The sequence below is a fragment of the Calidris pugnax genome, unplaced genomic scaffold (assembly GCF_001431845.1).
Source record: "Calidris pugnax isolate Ruff unplaced genomic scaffold, ASM143184v1 scaffold15, whole genome shotgun sequence".
Taxonomy (NCBI): Eukaryota; Metazoa; Chordata; class Aves; order Charadriiformes; family Scolopacidae; genus Calidris; species Calidris pugnax.
The window spans coordinates 7318262-7340687 of NW_015090774.1; the positions used below are offsets into that span (position 1 = coordinate 7318262).

The 22426-nt window shown below is 40.0% G+C and overlaps 1 protein-coding gene and 1 long non-coding RNA gene across 5 annotated transcripts in view; one reads left to right on the forward strand and one right to left on the reverse strand.

Moving 5' to 3' along the window:
- FBXW7 (F-box and WD repeat domain containing 7) overlaps nucleotides 1-22426 on the forward strand; it is a 98905-nt gene that overhangs the window by 65146 nt on the left and 11333 nt on the right. For both annotated transcript variants that reach the window (XM_014944639.1, XM_014944648.1), the window contains exons 2-7: nucleotides 2374-2456; nucleotides 5465-5606; nucleotides 12956-13090; nucleotides 17471-17594; nucleotides 19475-19611; nucleotides 21429-21542. In XM_014944639.1, the coding sequence (XP_014800125.1) occupies nucleotides 2374-2456; nucleotides 5465-5606; nucleotides 12956-13090; nucleotides 17471-17594; nucleotides 19475-19611; nucleotides 21429-21542 (735 nt within the window). The remainder of the gene's footprint in view (nucleotides 1-2373; nucleotides 2457-5464; nucleotides 5607-12955; nucleotides 13091-17470; nucleotides 17595-19474; nucleotides 19612-21428; nucleotides 21543-22426) is intronic.
- Nucleotides 17176-22426, reverse strand: part of LOC106889538 — a 231124-nt gene continuing 225873 nt past the window's right edge. For all 3 annotated transcript variants that reach the window (XR_001412356.1, XR_001412358.1, XR_001412357.1), the window contains 2 exons: nucleotides 19555-19668; nucleotides 17176-17568 (listed from right to left, as the gene is read on the reverse strand). This is a non-coding gene — a long non-coding RNA (uncharacterized LOC106889538). The remainder of the gene's footprint in view (nucleotides 17569-19554; nucleotides 19669-22426) is intronic.

The window sequence follows — 22426 nt, forward strand, 5'->3', positions numbered from 1 at the left end:
GAGGAGGAGGAGGAGGGGGGCGCGCATCTTCCGCCCTGCCGCTCCGCGGGCGGGAAGGCGGCGGCGGGGCTGCCGGGCGGCTGTAGCTGCAGTCTGCTGCCGGGGAGAGCTGCCAGCGCTCGGCGGCGGGGGGGGATGCGGAACAGTGCGCTGCCCTCTCCTCTCCTCTCTTTTCCTTTCCTTTTTTTTTTTTTTAATATACCGCAATCTCAATTATTAGGGCAAATAAACGCTGTCTGCAGGAGTTGTGTTTTCTTAGCGACAGATTAAATATTTACGGGGGGGTGTTTGCTCAGCGGTTGCTGTTTTTCGGTAACACAGATGCCTTAGTGATGTCTAAATCGTGTCACTAGACCTCTCTGCCGTAGAGAAAGTTTTATCTTCTTCGTATGGTAAACGACATTTTTGACGGTGTATTTACTGAGCACCTCCCGAGATGCTGAAAGTCCGTCTGCGTGGTGGCCCCCATGAGAAAGTTCCCTAAAATTCCCAGAAAAAGAACACGTACCAAAAGAAATGGGCAAAATCATTCTTAGGCAACGGCACAGAGAACTGCAGATTGTTTTCTTTGCTAACGCAAAAGACTAAATCACTAAATCGCTGTAGCTGCCCCTTCTACTGCAGGTTTCACACTTGTTATTTTTAAGGTGTGCTTTTTGGAAAACTGCATCTCCCTCTTCCGAGAAGCAGAAGAGGAATATGATCATGATAACCTCTCAGAAAGGCAAGCTGGAAATAAACGCTTTCCTTGAACAGGAAAAATCCTTTCTGAAAAGTCTGTCATCAAATACCGAAATTCACGCTCGAACATCTTATTTAGGCTTCCAGTAATTTTGCTGGTTCGCTCCTCTAGCACGGCGATAAAAGATGGTATCCATTATTTCTGAGTGATGCTTAAAACTGGTTTTCTTGGGGGGAGCGTGGAGCTGCTCTTGCCGGGGCGTGGGGATGCAGGGAGGGCGAGGGTGGTGGTTCGGCGGCGCTCGGGGCGGTCGTGGCTGATGCTTGTCTGGGGAGATGCTGAGGAGTGTCCCATGTGAGGCACCAGCAAGAAGACACGGCTACGAGGCGAGCTCTCCTGGCTGCCTTGTAGCTCTTACTGTAAAAACGAGACTAGTTAACCTCAGTGAGCTTTCCTTTGTAATCACTAATGAAGCAAAACACAAGATCTTCGGTGACTGATTTAAAGAATAAAACCAAGGAAAGTATAGAGACCGTAAGCGTTAGAGAATCCTGGGTTTTTTAGTGTTCCGCTTTTAGGCAGGTAAACTGATACAGTAAATAGTTAAATAACTATGTCATAAGGCAACATTACAGAAGATCAAATCGGTGGTGTAAGAAAGATGCCAACTTTCAAACTGTATCTTAAATATGAAATTTTGAAGAAGGGGAGCAAACGGTCAAACTAAAGTCTGAATTGTAACACAGGTAGTTCATGCATTTTGCAGCTCACAGTTGTAAACAGCAGTAAGTATCCTTCTGCTGGCTAAAGCATTTTGGTGTATCACATCTTAAAAAAAAGAAAACCAACTAAAAACTCAGAAATTGCATTTGGCGTACATGTGTCTCGTTCAGTCCAAAAGCCTGTGGTTAAAGATTACCCAAATATGCAGAAAGTAATCTTTATTTATCTGACTGGATAAATAGGGCTTTCACTGGTTTCCATCTCTTTGGTGATTTTTGCAGACTAGCTTCCCTTTTTAGCAGCTGCCCTGCTCATTATTTGGTTTTGATCATATCTAATTGCGGGTGACATTCAAGACAGAGGTTTAGTGTTTTTCATCCTTATCCTTCTTGTAGAAATGATGGTTATTCTGTCAGTCAGTTTCACTGCTGTTTTAGAAATGTTTTCAATGTACAGCTTTAAAATAAAACAGTAAACAAAAGAAAAAATATATTTGACTTATAATTTTTTTAGGCCCTAAAATGAATACTTGGTTTATAATGCAGACAGGCGACCTAAAATTTAACCATTTCTATGAGGCTCTTAGCAATGAACCTGAACACAAAGAATGAAGGGGCTTGATTTAGTTCTTTCCCTCCCCTCCCAGGAGAATAGAGAGAGCAGTTTAGTAAATAAACCAACACATGAGTTCTGCACGCATTTTAACATTGAAATTTGGAACTTAAAAGAATAATTCCAATAGGGTTTGGACTCCAGAACAGCCACAATATATACATGCACCTTATAAAACATGTCTCAAATGTTGTTGAAACTAGAAACTAAAATGTTGCTTTAAATCTTTGTGTCAACTTTGTTGAAATTCAATATTAAAGTAAAGGTAAAAATGGATTAATTTTACAGAATTATGCACAAGTAAGGCTGGTCATGTGACTAAATCCGTGTTGTTACTCTTTTCCCTCACCTTGCAGATGAAGAGAAAGTTGGACCATGGCTCCGAGGTCCGTTCTTTCTCTCTGGGAAAGAAACCCTGCAAAGTCTCAGAATACACAAGGTAATTAAACACAGTTACAGATCACTGGATCCTGGTTCTTAACATACATCCTGTCTTTCCAATTGCTAAGCCTGATTCATGGCTCCTCTTAATGTTAAAGCACTGTAAAGTAAAGAAGGGGTGGTATCACTATTTGTATATTGTTTAGTTAATTTAAATTACGTGAACTGAAAATGAGTTTTAATGAAGTAGCCAGACTTGCAGTTCCTCGGTTGAGGTTTGTGTTTCGTTCTAAATATAGCCCATTTACTTAGAGACTTTTTGAGGGCTGAAGCATTCCTGGGAATAAAATCAATCCAGTTTTTAAAAAGGGACATAATGATAAACCCTAAGACTATTACAAACTGTGATCAAATGTATCACTTTGCTATGGTAACAGGAATGGAAATTTCTGTAGGCAGAGCAGACCATCTGATCTTAACAGGAACACACACGTACTTGTTATCCACAATATGAAATTATTACGGGTTCTAGTCTGCTTCCTTACTACTCCTAAATGGTGCCAGGTCGCCCAAATACCTGCTGCTGTTCCCTCAGATGCTCTGTGGGGTGAAGCTCTCCTGAACGTGAGCGGCAGCGCTGGAGCAGGGCCCTGGACACACGCCGTACAACGGCAGTTCTTGCTGTATAGTTGCCATAACAATTGTGCCTGGATGTCACGCTGCTTCCCCCCCACCCTGTTTGAATTTATACTATTTCACTTCTTTCCCCTGTCATGAGTGTGGGCCCTCCCACAAGCACTGCGCTTGCCTCCCAGAACTGTCTGGGGACGTTATTTCTTTTGAACACGCTACAGTAGCGTGCAGTCACTGGTGGATCTTTCAAAAGGGATTTATATTTCATTCCTCTTCCTTTAAGAGGTTTATCAGGTGAGGAGTGAAAAGTTGGGATAGTGTTGGAAAACGGGCTCCAGGGTTGCTTTTCAGATGTGTAAACGCTGCAGCAGAGAAAAACGGGTGATAAATCTTTTTTCTGAGAAGCCCATGTTGCAGCCTCCACACCCCTCTCAAGTTGGTAGCTTCTCCAGGTTTCTAAATGGGTCTAATGGAAGAGCACTTGTGGGCCACCAGTTGTGCCTGTGACACGCTGTTGTCCACGCTCCCGTAGGAGTAACCAGTTCAGCAGCAAAGGAAGTGCACTCTTGTCAAGTGTATCTGTCACGTTCAGAGGAACCGCTGGACTTGTCCAGCTTCCACAGGAACCCGACTGGCTGTTCCAGGGGAATGAAAACATGGGCCAAAATAAAGCACGAACAAAAATCTTGCAGTTTAATCTCGGGTCAAAGGAAAGAGGCTTTTAGGTTCTGCTTTGAATAACTGCTTTTGACTGAGAACCAGTTTACAGCAGAAGAAATTAAAGTATAACTGTTGTACTGGGGCAAGCTCAAGGCTACGTATTGCTCAGATCCAATATAAGCCAATTTTACGAGCCTTATTTTGGACCTTAAATGACAGGCCTTCTGCTGGGTCTCTGTACAGGTTATGAGAATGAATAAGCTGTAAAACCAGATTTTTCTGTAAAAATACTTTAAATTGACATCGCTTGGATTTTGAGTCGTCATTGGTGTAAAAGAATCCTTACATAACCTCTAGTCCTTTCTCTTTTAAACTGTTTGATTCTATTTTATTTAATAATACTTAGGCAAATGATGTGCCTTCTTGTTTCCATTTTCCCTAGGATCAAACACTTTTTAAAATTGACAGGCCTGATGAACTTTCTTTGCATATAACGAGTAAAACCAGTAAACAAATGGCATTAAGAGGAGCCTACATCTGTGAAACAGGTTTTTTATATCACCTTCTGTTTCTGTTACTACTCAGTGAAATTAACAGTTAAAAATAAGCCTCTTCACACCAATCTTTACGTTTCCTTACCAGTTTGGGTAAATGTCAGGACATGCTGTGTTGTCCTTCAGAACAAGGAAGAGCTGAGTGAAATATTTGTAGATTTTGATGAGATAGGTATGAAAAGGAACTTGCCTTGCATCATTTGAAGTTATTCCTGTAGCCATTGAAAAGCCAGTAAAACCCCGAAGCTCATTACTAAAAAGCTGGATTTATCATCCACAAAAGCAAAGCGGTTTTTGGAGTCCCACACTGTATTTAAAATTTTCATGCTTGTGCAAACACTACTGGAGTTCCAGATTTCCTGCTAGGGAATACAACTTTGATATTCTGTGAACGAAGTACTTTACAGTATGGGGGGAAAAAAAAAAAAAGAAAAAGAAAACCCAGTCAGCTGTATTTCTTTAGACTCCTACAATAGCAGCTTAATCCCGGCTTTTTTAAAAGCTCTATCCCGTATGAATGAGCTGGTTTTTAACATGTCAGAGTGAAAAAATCAAACTGTAATTCAGGGAGCACCTTTGGCTCCTTTTCCCTCTTCACCCCCCAAACCCCTTTAATTCCTGTGTCACTCCATCAACACGCAAACTTTAAAATACTGTATAGAGTATTTCAAAGCGCGGTTGCAAACCACTAAGCCACTAGAAGTGCTTGGTATTACTAGCTCTTTGTCAACAAAATATATTAAGAGCTAAAAATAGGTATGTTTTATTTCTGTTTGGCGATGAAGCAGCACTAGCACATTTCACATCCAGGTGAGACTCTGAGCTCTGGCTGCCTACATCACCAGTCAGAAGGCACAAATGCAGCCCAGAAGGAAAGGAAAGGAAATGCTCTGGCAAGGAAAGGAATATATAAGCCTGCATCTTTATAGACAGCCTGCTGGCCAATTAACAGTGGTAATTTTTCAGCCTTGAAGGGCAATCCCCATTTTCCCCCTAGCTGTAGACTCAGTACTGCGGTGGTGGGAACAGGCAGATTTATGGAAGTGAACTGACCCCATGAGTGACCAGCAGAACCATTTCTCACGTTAGTGTTTTTGCATAAAGTCCAAGAGTTTCAGTAATAGTTGCAATTTCTGTACTAGATTTCTTTTCCTGCGAAAGACTTCTAGATTTCCCTTCACATTTTACATGTGACTATCACTTTTTGTTTGTATCCTAGTACCACGGGGCTGGTGCCATGCTCTGCCACACCTACTACTTTTGGGGACCTGAGGGCAGCCAATGGCCAGGGACAGCAGCGTCGCCGCATTACATCTGTGCAGCCACCAACGGGCCTTCAGGAATGGCTGAAAATGTTTCAGGTAAGCAGTGCTTAGAGAAACAGGCATCCATGATTTAAGTAAAAGACTGCTTCAGTGGAGGCAATCCTCCTCACACATCCCGGGGCGTCTCTGTCATTGATTTTGTGTGCTGTTGCAATAAGAATTGGACTTCAACTTTAAGGAATTGTTGTTCACCGTTTCAGCTAGTTAGAGAGTTTAACAAAAAATAACTGCTTTCTCTCGTTTCTTAATAAAATAACCCTTCCTGTTCGATGCTTTCACGTTTCCTGCAAAGTCTGTCCAGGGGTAGTGGCTGCCTCCATGGCCTCCAGCTGGCTGGGGACATTTTCACTTGGAAACTAGGAAGCCTTAAGGCATGGTTTGCTTCAGTGCAGATAGAGCACTAAATTTGTCCTAACTCTGGTGTCTTCTAAGAATAGAAAGAGAAGTTTAGCAGAAATAGATGAAAAGGAAACAGAATGTGTATTTTTACTGATCTTTGTATACTAAACACCGTGTCAGCCAGTGCCTGCGTACACAACTGAGCGGAGGGGGGAAAGAGGTTTTCTGTATCTTTCCAAGAGCCTGCAGCAGTGCCTGAAACTTAGTCTGTCAAAGGGAAAAGGCTGAAGGACGGTGGTGTGCACAGGCCAGAACTGAAATCTGTATGGACAACAATGCAGTAGCACCTCAGTGGATTTAGTGTGGGGTGGTACAGAGCGTGGGGCAGGGCTGGGCTTCTCTGCCATACCCTGCACACACCTCAGTGGGTTTTGTGTGTGGGGCAGGGCTGGGCTTCTCTGCCATACCCTGCACATCGCTGTGCTGTACAGCTCTGCTCTGTATTTTTAAGAAGCGGGGTTGAGTCCTCATCATTTATATGAAAAATGGAAATATTATGTCTTTATATCTTGCTTAATAAACTGTTACTTCTAAAAACATGTTCGAAAGGAGTAACTAACTAATACAGGCATTGTTTCAGTTACTGTAACAGGCAAAGATAGAAGAGCACTATTGTAGGTACAGCAGAGAGCATACAATTTTGCAGGCAGAAGCGTGCTTTTGGCTTGATTCATGCTGCCACATAATACCATTGATCTCAATCACTGTCAGTTCTGAGCATTAAAATAATAATGTAGAACTCCCTTCCTCTTTATTTTTACACATTTATAATCTGCTTAAAACATTGGAAGTTTGGAATTAAGATATTCCTGTACACATCATTCAGTTTCTTAAAAATATTCACATTTAATTATTATGGTGTATCTTTTTTGAGACTGTTCATAGAATTACGTCTTTTTAGCTCCTAAGAATTGTATTTAAATGGTACTTTGTATATATGATAATGTAATGCTACATTGTGTTTTAACATTTTGTAACGTTAAAGCCTTCCTACTGACAAAAGCTGTTTTGTTATCTACAATGCACAAGGTGTATTTTCTCACATAAGATTGCTAGTTATCAATACTTGCATATTTTTTAAAAAAAGATGAAAGGCTGAAATGTTTGAGAGAGTGGTGCAAACCTGCTTGACAGGAGAAGCAATGCTATCGGCTGCTTGGTCGGGATAAGGAAAAGGAGTCTGTGAGCCTGTGGAAATGTTGCCTGTAGTGAGGTTGTTTTTATTTTAGGGTCCCAAATTTGGGGTTAGTAATGTAGAAACCATGCTTTAAATATATATATATAATTAGATACTTTCAACTTTTCATAATACTGCTGCTAAATTCCTAAGTGCTGGTGTACACTCTTGAGAGGGGAGAGGCCTCTCTCCTCACTGGAGACCACTGAGTAGCACTGATTGAGCACATCTGTCACTGGTAGGTTTTATTGTCAAAAGGGAGTCCCCTCTTTTAGAACCAAAAGCTTTCAAAGTCACATAGCTGCATCTCAGTGTTAGCATTTCTTAAAGTGAGGGGAGCTGGCTCTGCCCAACTGAAATGGCACATGTAGCATCATTCTTGCAATACAAAGTTTTTCCTGTACAGAAACAGAAAGGGGAGGCCTTTATGTACTGAACACTTGCTAAGCCTGCTTAATAGCACTACCTTGATTTATATGAAAATATATTTCCAATTAATTTTAAAGCTAAATTTCCAGGGAGCTGGACACATGTACTGTTTCTAGGTGGCAGTGTCCATTGGCATGGGAGCTGGCAGGAACAAGTGATACTCAGTTATTTGAGGTCTCTCACCTGTGCGTTGGCCTTCAGTCATTTTCCTGTGTTACCATTTCAAATCAAAAAGCAAGGCCACTCTTCAAAAATTACAAAAATTTAAGATTTAAGTTTTGGGGTTTTTTTTTTTCAGTTGTTTTGTGTATGTTACTGCTGCTGTTATGTTTTGTAGTTGATGTAACCCTTTCATTTTGAAAGTGATAAAAAACGCAGAAAGGAGGAACAGTTGGAAGGGCAGTTGCACTTTCCCTTTAAAAATGAAGACGTATATTGATTTCAATGAAATGTTTGCCTGGAAAGAAAAATAGAAAAGCATTTTGATAGGTTCAAACAGTTTAACTTCCTAAAGGCCTATTTATTTTTTCTGTTTTGTAGTTGCTCTTGGCTTCAGGTCTTTTTGATATCCATTTTAAGATTTTTAAAACTCGGTGCCTAAGTGTATTTTCATAAGATTTTTTCTTTTACAAGAAACTTTATTTTATTTGAACCAGGATATATTTTTAAGTCACCAAATTACTTGCCACAGTGGAAAAAAAGATCAGCTGTTGCTAAGTTCAGTCAGAGATGGTACTGCTTTAAAAAGTACTAAGTTGTCTCTCTCTCTCCATTCTTCCAACTTCACATACTTGATGTTGGGTTTTATTTAAGTAATGTGATAACAAATTTCATTGTCATGGAATGTTGATGTTGAAAAGTTGTTCCATAGGCAGTATAGGCAATCAGTTTGAGTAACTAGCGAACGCTATTTTTTTACCAAAACCATTATTTTCCTCTGCAGTTTAGATAATGTTCAAAATGCTTTTGCCATTTCTGGCTGGCAAGAGTACCAATGCTCACTTTTACATAAATAGTTGGCTGAGCCACCTTAATTCAAGTTACTTACCGTTCTCTGTTTCTTACTCTTCCAAAGACACTCATGCATAGATGTGCACCTGAGTAGTCTACCTCTTCCATGGAGTGAAGCAGGCAGTAGAGATGGTACCATAACCAGCACTGCAGCGTTTCTGCTGTGTCTCCTGGGACTAGGCTGGGGGTTTGGTATTTCTGTACGATCCCTGTGCACAGAATGGGGAAGATCCATGCTACAACTCCATACCCACCCCTCTTGGCCCTATCACCATTATTGGTTAGTTTCAGAGGAATTGTGCAGACTTAAAGCGGATCTCCTGACCATTCCTGCTTATTTCCCATTGCTTTGGGTCTCAGGGTGGTTTTGATACGTACAAACTAGACTTTTTTTCAAAGAAACTCTACATGAAACCATTGTCCAGCCCACAGCATGGAGGGAAGGATCTGAACCAGTCACTGCTCCTCTAGACAGGTTCAGATGGTGTGTAGTGCAGATGTTCAACCCAGGGGACCACAGTAGGTCTTAGAGCTGGTTTAATGTGGGGGCTTCAGCACCAGCTGCTCCCAAACCCCTCCCGTTGTGACAAACTACTTGCTAATGTCAATGGTGTTACTTTCAGTGGATTTTGCTTATGTGCTGTTTTTATCCCGACCAAGGTACCTTTGAGGTGGAGGATGGCAGGGATCTTGGTAGCTCATCCAAGAGTCAGGCAGAAACAGGATCCAGAAGAGCCCTTTCTGCGGGTCTCTGTAACAACAGACCCCCATTCACACAACTCAGTAACAGAGCACACCACCCTGACTTTAAACCCTTCAAAAGAGGTGTCTTAAATATACCTATAATAGAAAAAGGATCTAATTGCTACAAACTGTAACTGTACATATTGGAGCTACCAGATGTGATTTGTGTGATAGAAAAGCCTAGATCATGGAAGAGCAGAGGGTCCAGAAGCAGAAAACGGTAAAAAGACAGGTGGCAGATCAGACAGGAGGGGTAAGGTAGACATTGTGGAAGCAGCAGAGCTGTTGTTTATATTAATTATAAGGCTTATATTAATACATTATATATTATTGTATATATTATTTTATAATAATAATTATATATTAATTATAAAGCATTTTTGCATGCCTGAAAAATAAAGACATTTAAACGTAATAGCAAAGGGGAAAAGGAGGGGATAGTTTTCAGGTAGGTAGTGCCATGGTGACAGCAGCTGCGTTACTGAATGAGGGAAGGCACCAGCCAAAAGGCCTTGGCTGACAAATCCTCACCTCCCTGGGGAAATGGCAGGGAAGAGGAGGGGATGGTTGTTTAGGAATCTCAAATCATTCAAAGAGCGGTATCAGCAGTCCCTGCTGGCTTTCCAAGGGGTGTTTGAATGAATCCTGGAGTTACCTTTCCTAGGGGAACCCCTGCCTACAATAAAAGGTTTATTTTGATTTTACATTAAAATTTAACTTAATTGGTTTTCCTTGTCTTCAAGATTTAACAGAATGCATTTTAAAGATAAAGTTCATTCTTCACCAGGACCTTTAATATGAAATGGAATCACCTGGTAGAAATCCAAGGTGTCTGGACACTATACCACGTGTCTCAGAAGTCTCTGTCATTTACAATGTTTGAAACTTTGCAAACTGGTACATGTTTCCTTTCTTCTTTTTTTTTTTCTGTTCTGTGACATTTGTTCAGTTGTTTCTCATCAAAGCCACAAACTTTGTTCATCCCCTCTCCGCTCGGTGTGCAACATGCAGGTTTTTTGCAAACAGATCAAGCTATGGGGCCCAGAAACAGTAATTTACTAGTCTTGCCTTCGTTAACGCAAACAGTTGTGTTCATCTGGCAAAGCTTCATCCCAATTTTCCGTGCCAGACATTTCCCTCAGAGACCCCTTACCGGCTGTAGCTGGAGGTTTGTTTGCTTAAGTGAAAGACTAAGGGGACAATGTCCTGGAGAAAACATTTTGTAGCAGCAGATTGCTTAAAAAGAGCCTGAGGAAGCTGCCTGTAGCCATCCTCTAATGATGAATGGCCAGATGAAAGAGGGTGCTGCTTTTATTCATTAGCATCTCTTCCCATTCTTGAAACTCTTCTCTTTTCTGTCCAGACCTGCGTTATATTTTAAAACCAGAAATGTGTAAGAAAGTTACAGATTAAGGTAGTATGCAGTGAAATTATTAATCCATAACATGTTCATAACTGCTAGCAATATCAGCCATGCCAAAAAACAATGCACTTCAGGTTGAGTTACTCTACTTTAATAAATGTAGCTGCTTATAAATTAAGGGTAGATTGGCCTTGGAAATCTATACTATAAGGAAGTAGCACAGGTATTCCCTTTTTTTTTAATTCTCCTAAATTCAGTCATGACGGACAGATGCGATTAAAGATAGCAAGCGTTTGTACCGTACACCAGCTCAGCTCTGGGTTAATGAAACAAACAGCAGTTGGAAAGTTGGTGAGGTAAACAGTTCTTCAGTACATGATTTATGGAGAACTGCTCTGTGATGCAAATGTCTCTATTGAAAAAAATTAGAGTAAGAGCTGTTCCTACCAGCACTGCTGCCATCTATGCTGAGACAGTCTTGGTTTTTTTCAAAGTTCTGAGGTATTGGATATGAGACACAGAAACCCTTATCTCATGTGGTGACAATCTACATACACGCATGTGGATGGGGAATATTTTTTTGCCAGTTAAGACTATTTTCCCAGTTGCCAACAGCGTGTGGAAAGCCTCAGGCCATAGGAACTCCCTTCCCCTTCCTGTCCTCTGTCGGGGTCGGCTGTCCAGTATCTGCCAGGCATTTGCTGTAGAGCCAGAGCTTGTAACCAGGGTGAAGGAGGTGCTGGACACTGCTGCTCTACCACAGCTGTCCCAGCTCATGCCGTAATCAAGGCAGCTTGAAGCTGCTTTCACTGCACTGATGGAATAGGGTCACCTGAAAGTCAGGTGGGTCATCAAGTTGGTAAATGATACTTTTCTTGACATTCTGAGTTGTTTGACATTTTAATTAGGGAGAAATGATGCAATGCGATGGTCTTTCTACATGGAGTTCAGCGGGGTATTTATCTGCTTTGTGTTCACTTTCAAAAATTCCACCTTCTCCTTCACTTGCCTCATTGTTCTGCAGAAACTTCACAATGTACAAGTGTCGTAGTATTGCAGAGACCAGAGTTAATCGTCAGAATCAAAGCCAGAGAACAGAAATTTAGAGCATGAGTAATAAAAGTCCTGAGTTACATGGCAGATTAATACAGAAATCTTAATTGTAAGGTATCTTGCCTTTTCTTTTGTTTCCGTTAGCCTCTTACCATAGCTGTGCTATCATTTGTACGTGCTAATTTATTTGTGAATGTCACTCCAGAAGACATTCAAGAATATGAATGTGAATCTGCTCTTAAAAACGGTGATGTTTTCTCATTTCTCATTTTCTCTCCTCTCTAAGGCTTTATTCATGCTCTAATTCTGTTGCTAAATCAGCTAGCAGTGGCTATTGTTTTTTCCTGTAGAAATTATTTTTTTCTTTAAATTGTTTTCACGTAACAAATGAAGACTCTTTGATGAGCACAGATGAGTTTAAGACGTGTTTTTCAGATGTGGAGTACATTCAGTTATTATTTTTTCTCCACAAATGATGCTGCTAATCTGCTATGCTCTCAGATGAGTGCCTTATTAAAATCTTCAAATTTTCTGGTGCCTGTTAGTAAAAATGTGAAGTAAGAAAATTACCAGTCAAAATTCCCTGTTTATTCAAGTGCAAATTGATACTTACAAAATACACGTTGGTTTATAGCCAGGATTCTGCAATTACAGCATTGTCACTTAGGGACGTACCGTAGTAATAAGCAGGCAGTGAGCTAATGTACTTTTAGGGAAAGTTCCTTTCCTCTCGTTTCATTTAAAGTTTTTGGTCTACTGGCTGAAACGGAAAGGTTAAAAGTTATCTCCTCACTTGAATGCACAATGGAGAAAGATGGAGAGGGAGCACATTCTGTTGCAACCCCTTCATTGTCAGTAATATGTGTGTAGATTTCATCAACTTCAAAAGAAGCTTAATTAATTTAATTATTATTATTAAATATTATTATCTATTTAATTGCTAATCTGTATGTGTGTGTATAACAAATCCTTTCTTAGCGTATGAATCAATGTAGCAATTTTCAATATTTTGTGTTGATTAACTTCTCATTTTTATGTAATTAACATGAGCATTTATCTTGTTGGCTTTTTATATGCTATTTATATGGTTGTATATAGGTCGACAAGGAAACTTAACTTGCCTTTTTGGCAAGGCAATGGTGCTTATAAACATTAACCAAACTAGTATATTAAGCTAAACTTACTGATTTATTTTTTCTTTTCTTGCAGAGCTGGAGTGGACCAGAGAAGTTACTTGCTTTAGATGAACTGATTGATAGTTGTGAACCAACACAAGTAAAACACATGATGCAAGTGATAGAGCCCCAGTTTCAAAGAGACTTCATTTCCTTGCTCCCAAAAGAGGTGAGAAATATAGGTTAATACTGGACTATGCAGTGCATCAGCTGCCACCTTTTTGAAAACTTCCATGCTGATTGTGGCATTCAGTTTTGCCCTCCTAGTGATGTAAAATGATGTTAAAGAGCTCTGCAGTTAGTACACTGCCATAAAGTGGCAACTGCAATTTCAGATTAACGTACCTCTATCTCTTTAAAGGCATTTAGATACCTGGAAATACAGATGACTCCTTTAAACAAAATCCCAGCAGCTTTAGAAATATCTCTGAGTCTTAATTGGGCTGAGTTTTTGAGAACTAATTCTGTCAGGGCACGCACACAAAAATTTTCTCTGAATGCAAGACCTTTCTGTGCATTATTCTGTAAGTAGGAGCATTATTATGTAATGCTTTAAGTGGTGGGAATTTGCAAATACTGTATTTGAATTTATTTTAAACAAACTGAGCCCTAAAATCTTTACCAAGCTCCCCCAAAAGTAAAACCAGAAAAGCACTTCTTACTAAGGGTTAAGCCAAACCCTCATCAAGCAGATATCTTACAGTAAGTCCTTTACTGCAAATCAGATCATGTTGTATCAGGTTAAAGAGAAACTAAGATTTAGATTTCAGCGTGTGTAACTAAATGCTGCCCAGAGAAGAGTAACTCTTGATGTCCTCACAACTAGAACAGGAGGGTGGATATGAAAGGTTATAAACCCAGTGTGCTACAATTATTAAATGAGTGGTTTTTAGTTCCCTTAGAAGTGGTATTTCTGACCTTGGTTGATTTTAGGGAATTGGAAATTGTTTTGTTACTTGGAGTGAGGAGAAAGTCCATTTCCTTTTGCAAGATTGACCACCTGTTGGGTTTTCCATGTGAAAATTGTCATGAGGGCTGAAGTCTTTGTAAGTCTTCAGTTACTAACACATTACAAAACGAGTTCTAAGAAGATATTCTAGAGCTAGTGTTTGGTTGCTGTGTTTAACATTGTCTTATTACCTGACTGTTCTGTATGTCTGTTTCTTGACAGTTTTTCTGATGTATATCCTATTTTTGAATACTTAGATGTAGGAGACCCTTCTTTTCTTTTATAGACTGTCATATCTTCACAAGTCAGGAAATACCATGGCCTTGCCTTGCTGGTTAGCATTTGTAAGGGTTGGAAGCAATTTGTGGAACAAATATTAACTTAGTAGGCACGACATGAGATTAGTATTTACAGAAGCGCTTCCTGTGGCAGCCGCCTTCATCAGCGGGAAGGACGCTGGGGGAGGAGGAGAGTTTAGTGAGACCCTCACATGGTTGCCATGTTTCTAGAGAAGGTGCCCAAAGCAGCCGTAGTTCAGAGGCAGAGCAAGACATTGAGAAGACAGAAGATACTTGGCCACTTCTGCATCTATTGAATCTGGACATTTAATACAGAATTGGTAACAGTAACACAGCTCAGTTGTCTTGGCATGATTTAGTGGCAAAACTAATTCAGGTACAACCGGCGATGTAGTGACGCTGTGACTAGTGATCATGTGATTATTTCCGTTCTAGCAGTTTCTTCACCAAAAAAAACCTGCTATTTAGCTGTAAAAATTTATTTCCTATTTATGTATCTTGACTCCGTTGTAAGCTACTTACGTTTAATTTGTTTAGTTCCTTTTTAGTGTTTGTTCTTGCCTCTTGAAACAAGAACATTGTCAAGCACTTAGCTTCATTAAAGGCTGACTTCACCAGTGAAGCTGGCTTAAATAATTTTGGCTTCTTAACCCCCTGTCACTGTCACCAAAATTAACGGAGTTAAACAAACCAACCCATTGAGCTAACTCCACCATCTCCTCTCCTTTTTGAAGATCATTCTTCACCCAGATCTCCTAAGTGATGCTGTCCCCAGCTACTCACACTGGCTGCAGTTTGGGGTGAAGAACTGAGCTGTGGGGGCAAGAGTAAGTTTTTTAGGGTCAGTAATTCTGTAAACAGGCTTCCCTATCAAAGGCAGCATCCTGTGAACACACACTCTCCTGAGTCGTCGCTCCCCATTAACCTCTGTGGTTATCTCCAGTGCTGTTGGGTGCAGTGCAGGGATTTTATCACCTAAGATGATTTGGACAGGAGGGCTTTTCTTCAAGAACGTTTTTGGCATTGCGAAGACAGTAACTTAATAGCTGAATAACCAAGAAAATGTTTGCTTTCCTCCTGAGGAAACACGCAGTCAAACAATTAATCTGAAATGAATACTCCTGATTTCTTGCTGAGACTTTAGAAATAATTATTGAAATTACTTGTTTGTGAAAACCAGGTCTAGAAACCAAGAGAACGGGAGCTTTGCTGAAATCAGTCAAAGAAATTTTGTTGGTGCCGTCTGAGTGAAGAAAAAGGCAAGAGTCTCCTTTTATTGGGTATTATTAACACTACAGGGGAGAGTAGTCACCGCTGAGTCAAAGGTCAGGTCTTTGCTACCTGAAGTTTCCTTATAACTAGATCCATGAGCTGAGACAAAGGGACGTCATCCTTTATGCGCTGCTAATCTTAAAGTCAACTGCGGGCTGTGTTGACCCTTGATGACTATTTAGATAAATATAGTCTAAAATAAATGTCACCCATATGTAACCTGTTTTAGAATCAGTTGGCTCGCAGGTTTTAATTAACACCATCTTAGCAAGCGGCCGTATCTGTGCAGACAGGACAAGTGGTATTTAAACAAACTCTGCTGCCAGTTAAGGAATATCCAGCAAAAATGGAAAGGATCTCTCTCGTGTTTGAGTCTTGGTGCGTGCAGGAGGATCTGATGTATGTTAGGAAACTTCTTAAATAATGTGTGTTAGCACACATTAAATAATTTTACATGCCAGGAATTAAGACAGAAAGTCTGAAAGGTGGGGTGCAGTTCTTGCTCTTGCAGTAGAAAGCCTTAAACACCAGATGCTAAATGCTGACTGCCTGAGTAGGGACAGAGGGAAGATTCCTCAGCTTTATGGCCTGGGGTGTGCATGGGATCTAATGCATAATGGAAGACGCAGGTCCCTCAAACGTGAGTCCTACGTGCTCAACGTGAGCTGCAGGTGATGACTGGCAAACAAGGTGTGTGTGCAGGCCAAACGCAAGCACTTCTGGCACAACGCATTTTTATTTCCTGCTCAGTGCCTGGCTGGTGTAGATTACTGAAAGTAAACGTTTCTCACATAATAAGGTCAAAAATCTGCTGAGGTCAATAGCCTATGGTTATGACTTCCTTACTGAATTTCAGCCTGTGCTGCTTTGAAGGGCAGATTCTATTTATATACATCATAATTCCAGCTAAAAATTAAATAAAAAAATCCTAAACACAGAAAGATACGTCAAGCAGAAGTAAAAGTGGATGATCTGATTTCCCTGACAACTTTTGCATCTTATTAGTTACTGACAAAGACCCCGCTGTTTCAGCATGTAAGTAGTTCTCTGCATCACTTTTATGAATATTGTTCTTTCTGCAGAGTTTTTAGCCATGGAAGCAGAGTTTTTTCTGCTTCTTATATTTTCCATGACTGGGGAGATGCGTTATTGCTGTCAAGTAGAAAAACTCTATTTGGTCCTCCCACCCTTAAGGATAGCTGTCCCTGTATTTTGTGTTGTATATTAGATGCCTCTGTCCCTGCCTAAGACTTCAATACATTTGAAAATATTTGTAGAGATTTGGGGGGTTTACGTGGTCATTATATGGCTCATCTCAGTCAACTGAGGTCTGAATTCTCCCAATAATTTTGTCACATGGAAAAGTTCATCTTCTGTTTGTCTTCTGGTGCTCACTGGGATTTCCCATATGTTTCTGGTAGCACAGTACAGTATCCAAGTTAGGTATTTGAGTCCTGCATCCCAGTCCATAAAGCTCCCTGTAACACCACGTTGGAATCAGAAAATGAGTGCTAGGACACTGCACTCCTGCAGCTGCAGAGTCCTCCTCGACTCGAGTGCACGTAGCATTTCCTTCTTCTGGAGTCAGGTGTTACTGATCACAACATACTGTCCTGTTTGCTCACGTGGTGAGTGTTGTGTTTGCTAGTTAAACTCTCTAAATAACTTTTGGTAGACTTGTTAGCTAAAATAACAGACATAATTATTTTGGTAATAATTTTATTAATGGTTCAAAGTAACGTGGATTACATTTAAAAAAAAATAATAGTGAATTCAGCTGACATCTACTCTCTTGCAAATACAAGAATCTTTTCTGATGTGATCTGTATGGATTTAGTTACTTAAGATGATTGTTACACTTCCATGTGCCCGCTGGAATAAACTGTTGCTGTTACATTTGAGATTGTTTAATAATTTATTGCTTCAATTTTTTGTGTTTCAGCCCCTGATGTGTGATAATACTTGGAGTTACTTCACTTTTCCTTTCAAAAGCAATGCAGAAAATACATTTTCCTTTTCTTTCTTGCAGCTGGCACTGTACGTGCTGTCATTCCTGGAACCCAGGGACCTTCTGCAGGCAGCCCAGACATGTCGTTACTGGAGGATTTTGGCTGAAGATAATCTTCTCTGGAGAGAGAAATGCAAAGAGGAGGGTAAGGCTGAGGAAAAAAGATGGATGTAATGGTCAAAGTGTTGCTGTTGCAAAAAGTGCTGTTCATTTACATAATAAGCTTAAAGTTTTATGAAGACGATTCGTGTGACTTTAAATTTACTGCTAGTGATGCTTTGTGCTACGTGCTATGTATCTCTGTTGAAAGTAGGAAGCAGAAATAATCCATGGAGTACTAGAAATGAAACTAGAATTTAGTTTGAACATCCTTTTTATAAAGTATACTAGGTGTTATGTTTTTAAAATACAATTATTTTTGCTTTCTAAGTATTACTTTTATTCAAAATTTAACCAAAGCAAATAAGAGCTGAGAAGTAAAAATGATAGGAGTATAGTCTTTCAGTTTGTAAATAACATGGAGGAAAAACTGTTTCAGTGGCCAGTAGAAGGGATGCTGTAATTTCACATAATTGCTAGGAAAATTAACAGAGAAATGGCACGTGGTAGGGGGAGAAGGTGCTCAAGTGCTTAGAGAGGGACACACAATCCATAACCCACATGGATATCACCTGCTTGTGCCAAATCAAGAAGACATGGTGGTTCAAATCAAGAAGACATGGTAATACGAATGGGCAAAATAAGGCTCCCAGGAAAGTAGCCATATATTTGAGCACATGAAGAATGTAAGCTTTTATTTTTAAGCACAATTATATGAATAAGGAGTCTGTTCTGAGGGGCAGAGCGACACATGTGATCTCAGAGCAGTATCCGTCTCGGACACAGGCAAACACAGGGACCTGTCCTGGTGGCCTCGGGCTACAGAGACAAGAGCTTGTGGGAGGTCAATGCAAAGGCTTTAGAAAACGTGGCAATGTGAGTATAGGTGGCTATTTGTAAAGGCACCTAAATTAAATTAATTATTTTCATTTGCAACGGAAACCAGGTGTCTAACCTCTTAAATCTTCTCTAAAGATTCTCCTCTTACAAGTTTTAGTGAAAATGCATGAAGAGGACAGAATGAGAAAGGAGGAGAAGGTTGAGAGAGGAACGTGCCTACATTTGTGAGCTTAGAAGTAAAAATAAATATGGCCAGGCGTGAGAGCACAGACAAACAAACCAGTCTTGTAGCCTGCTTAGCCTTAGTGAGGTGCTCATAATACAAAGGAGCAGTTCGCTCAAGGCTTTTGCAGATAGAGACACCAGCGTAGTGGCTAAAAGGAGTGAAATCCACATCCTGGCAAGAGACAAGACTCTTGCTAGTCATGAGATGCGGTGGACAGAGAGATGGGTGAGAGAACTGTAAAAAGAAGAAAAAAAGAATCTATCTGTAGTAGCAAGGCTAAAACAAAGCACTACTGCTTAAGTATCAATTCAGAAAGGGCAGAGTTATACTTAAATTCCAGCCAGGAGAGGCCAATGGCAAAAACACACAGCCTTTTGCATCAAGAAGAGAATTAAGAGCTCACTAATATGAAGAGTCACAGTCAACTTAAAGGTAGTGAGGCAGGGTGACAGGAGAGGAGGATGGCAGATAGAAAAGTTTACTTTTTGAAGGGTTCCAAAATGAGCACCTGAGCAGTTATGGAGGTTGCGGGATGATACCCATTGGAATAAGGCAATATTCTGTTAAATTGCCTCAGAAAGGGGGATTCAGAACAAGCCAGTTGGTTGTCAACAAAGAACAATGAACTAGAGCATTTTCAGCCATGATTATGGTAATGATTATGCTTAAACAAGAAGGAAAGTGGTGTTAGGAGCTGGGGAGCAGGGCAGTGTCACACAGTGCAAGTGTTGGCCCCTGGGAGGTCGTTACACCGATGCCGTACGTGATGTCAGAGGTCACTGTAAGGGTTTGGGAAGGAGAGAAGTTGTTTTATTTGGGGTAGCCTCATCCCTCCCCCCTTTCTTTAAAATTCATTTCAGGGATTGATGAACCATTACATATCAAGAGGAGGAAAGTAATAAAGCCAGGCTTTATACACAGTCCGTGGAAAAGCGCCTACATCAGGCAGCACAGGATCGATACCAACTGGCGGCGAGGGGAGCTGAAATCACCCAAGGTGAGTGGGGCGCTGCTTCCGCGTGTCTTCTGCTCCTTTGGCCAACCCAGACTATCCCTGCACAAAAATAATTTATATTTTAGCTTACCCTGGATTTAAAGTTAATTTCTGATCACCATATTTGGAAATCAAAATGGGATTCTTCATACAGCAGAATACTTTCACTGCTCTTATAAAAATTTCTGGACAGTTTTGTGAATGCCTATAAATACGCCCATCTCTTTGAAACAGAAAATCTCAGAAACTTGGTATTTAAAATTAAACATGCACACACACATACAATATATATAAAAATACATATATATATATATATGCAAGTATTTGTTGAGCTGGGCATGTCACAACGTAAAAATACTCCACAACTATTCTGTGATCATATCATGCTTTATTTTTGTACATATTCTTCTAAATTAAGCAGCACAAGACAATAACTTCATTCCATTATAAGGGTTTTTTTTGTCTTTTGAAATGTTAAAATTCTTTAATGACATTGATACATTATTGTTACATCTTTTGCAATGTGAAGATATGAAACAATACTTAACCTTTTGTAAAATGAAATAGCAACTGTCTAATCAAACCTGGTATTGAACAAGCAGTCAGAAATATGAAGAAAAACCATAGCCTTTTAAGGTTTTAAGGAAATTTGCCCATTTTCTTGATTACTGCACAACAAAATAAGAAGAAGAACAAAAAAATTGCCTGTGGAAAACCTATGGCTATATCCTGCTGTTTCTTTGGCCGTGACTTATTTACATCTCTGGCAACGGCTCTGTGTTTCTTGCCTTGATACGTCACATCAAGTTATCTTGGAATTATTATTAAAATTACAGCCTCAGGCATTATCCAAATGCCCATTTCATTTCGATGAACATGTTGAAAAGTGTTCAGATATCTTAAATAAAAATTTCCTCATCCTGTGTGTTCTGATGAGGATTTTGTTGCTGTATTGCAGCAATATATACTGAATTGCAGTTTATCCCAAATCAAGCTTTGAAAATCCCACTTCAAAAAAGCAACATTCCAATCCACATTTCCAGCACATTAAATTACCACTTTTGTTTGTATTTAATTGAGTTAATGGTTTTCCAGTTTCTGACTTCGGTGCTGCCTGGCATTTAGTAGATTACAGTGCTTGGCTGGCAAGGAAAAAAACCAGACACGGTCAGTCTTGACCACCAAAATACAAATATGCAGCAAATAATACAACCTCATCCATCTTGTTTAAGATAGAAACAATTCTTAAAAGGGAAAAGTCTGAGTTAAAAAAAAAAAAAAAAAAAAAAAAAAAAAAAAGAGGTAATTGGTCCAATAATCAGCAGTACTAAAAGGAATTGGGTATCGTGTGGGGACTGTAACCAGACATCTGTTCACTAGGTCAGTAAAAAGCTTGAATTCTTGAACTTTGTTGTTGGATCCAACAACTTTGCTATAGGGAAAAAGTTAATTAAAAAAAAAAAAAAAAAAAAGAAAAATAGATGGAGTAACTGTAGAGGAATTGAGCAGTGTCCATTTACTAATTTAGCGTACTTTTTGCTGGTACTCTGGTTTTTCCTGCTGCTTTTTGGAGGCTTCCAATAACTGCCGGGAGCTCGCGAGGCAACGCACCATCGCTCCATGGAAGAAGGAAAATACCTTCTTTGGTCCCAGCTGGTGGTAAATTAGACTTGACACACGGGATTAAGGGGCTTTATTATTACTGAAGCAACTCTAGCATTTTATAATTTATGAATCAGAAGAGCACTTTGTTTCTCCTGCTTCTCTCTAATCTCCCGTGTTAAGTTGTGACCGTTGGTTTTTACGTCCTGCATGGCCAGGTGCTCAAAGGCCACGATGACCACGTCATCACCTGCCTTCAGTTCTGCGGGAACCGGATAGTGAGCGGCTCCGACGACAACACCCTGAAGGTGTGGTCAGCGGTCACAGGCAAGGTAGGTGGGATGTTCTGCTGAATTCCTTAGGAAACGAGCTACAGGTAGAGCTCTGGTGTGTCAGAAGTGTTGCTGTGCAGAGGGGTCGTTAGTGCCAGCTGGTGCAAGAGTCAGGAAAAGGACCGGTAAACATTTGGGTCGTCCTTTCCCACACAGAAACTAATCTAGTTCCAAAAAGTCACCTTGATGTGAAATTGCGATGCTGCTCATGTTACCATTGGCATATATCCTTGTTCTCTTGGCAATTCTGCTATTCTTGTGGAGTCGTTTGTGACATGGATTCAAAGGAATTTGGACAGATACGTTACTTTATCTTCCTTAAAGCTTAATTTAGCCTGCTTTTACCCCTCTGGATCTCCCTTTCTTGCTTGTCTCCTAGCATTCTTTCTCTTGTTTTCAAGTTATTGAAATGAGGTGTTCGTTTTATTGGCTCTGATTTCAAATACAGAATTTGTTTTTCTTTCTAAGCTACTATATTGCTGAGCCACCAAAAAAAAAAAAAAAAGTAACTTGCTTTAGGTTTAAATATTTCCTATTAAATTAGATCCAGCTCAGGCAGGAATTTAATAAGCTTCAATAATTTAATTTTGGCTTAGAGAAGCAAAACAATATGTGCAATCAAAAAGACAGTACTGAACATTTCACTCACGTTAGAACATCACAGCTACTCAGCACACAGATTTTTTGTTTTAAGGTGATTGACTGACCGTGCTTCAAGGATAGAGAGAAGGCCTCAGGGAAATAGTACTTTTTCCTTCTAGACTAGTATTGTGTGTACTTAGTTGTTTTAATAATATAGTTGCGTGAACAACAGGACAGCTATTGAGGATAACGTGCTTAAGATGTAAAAGGTATCCACTTCATGTTGTTGAAACTGAATGTAT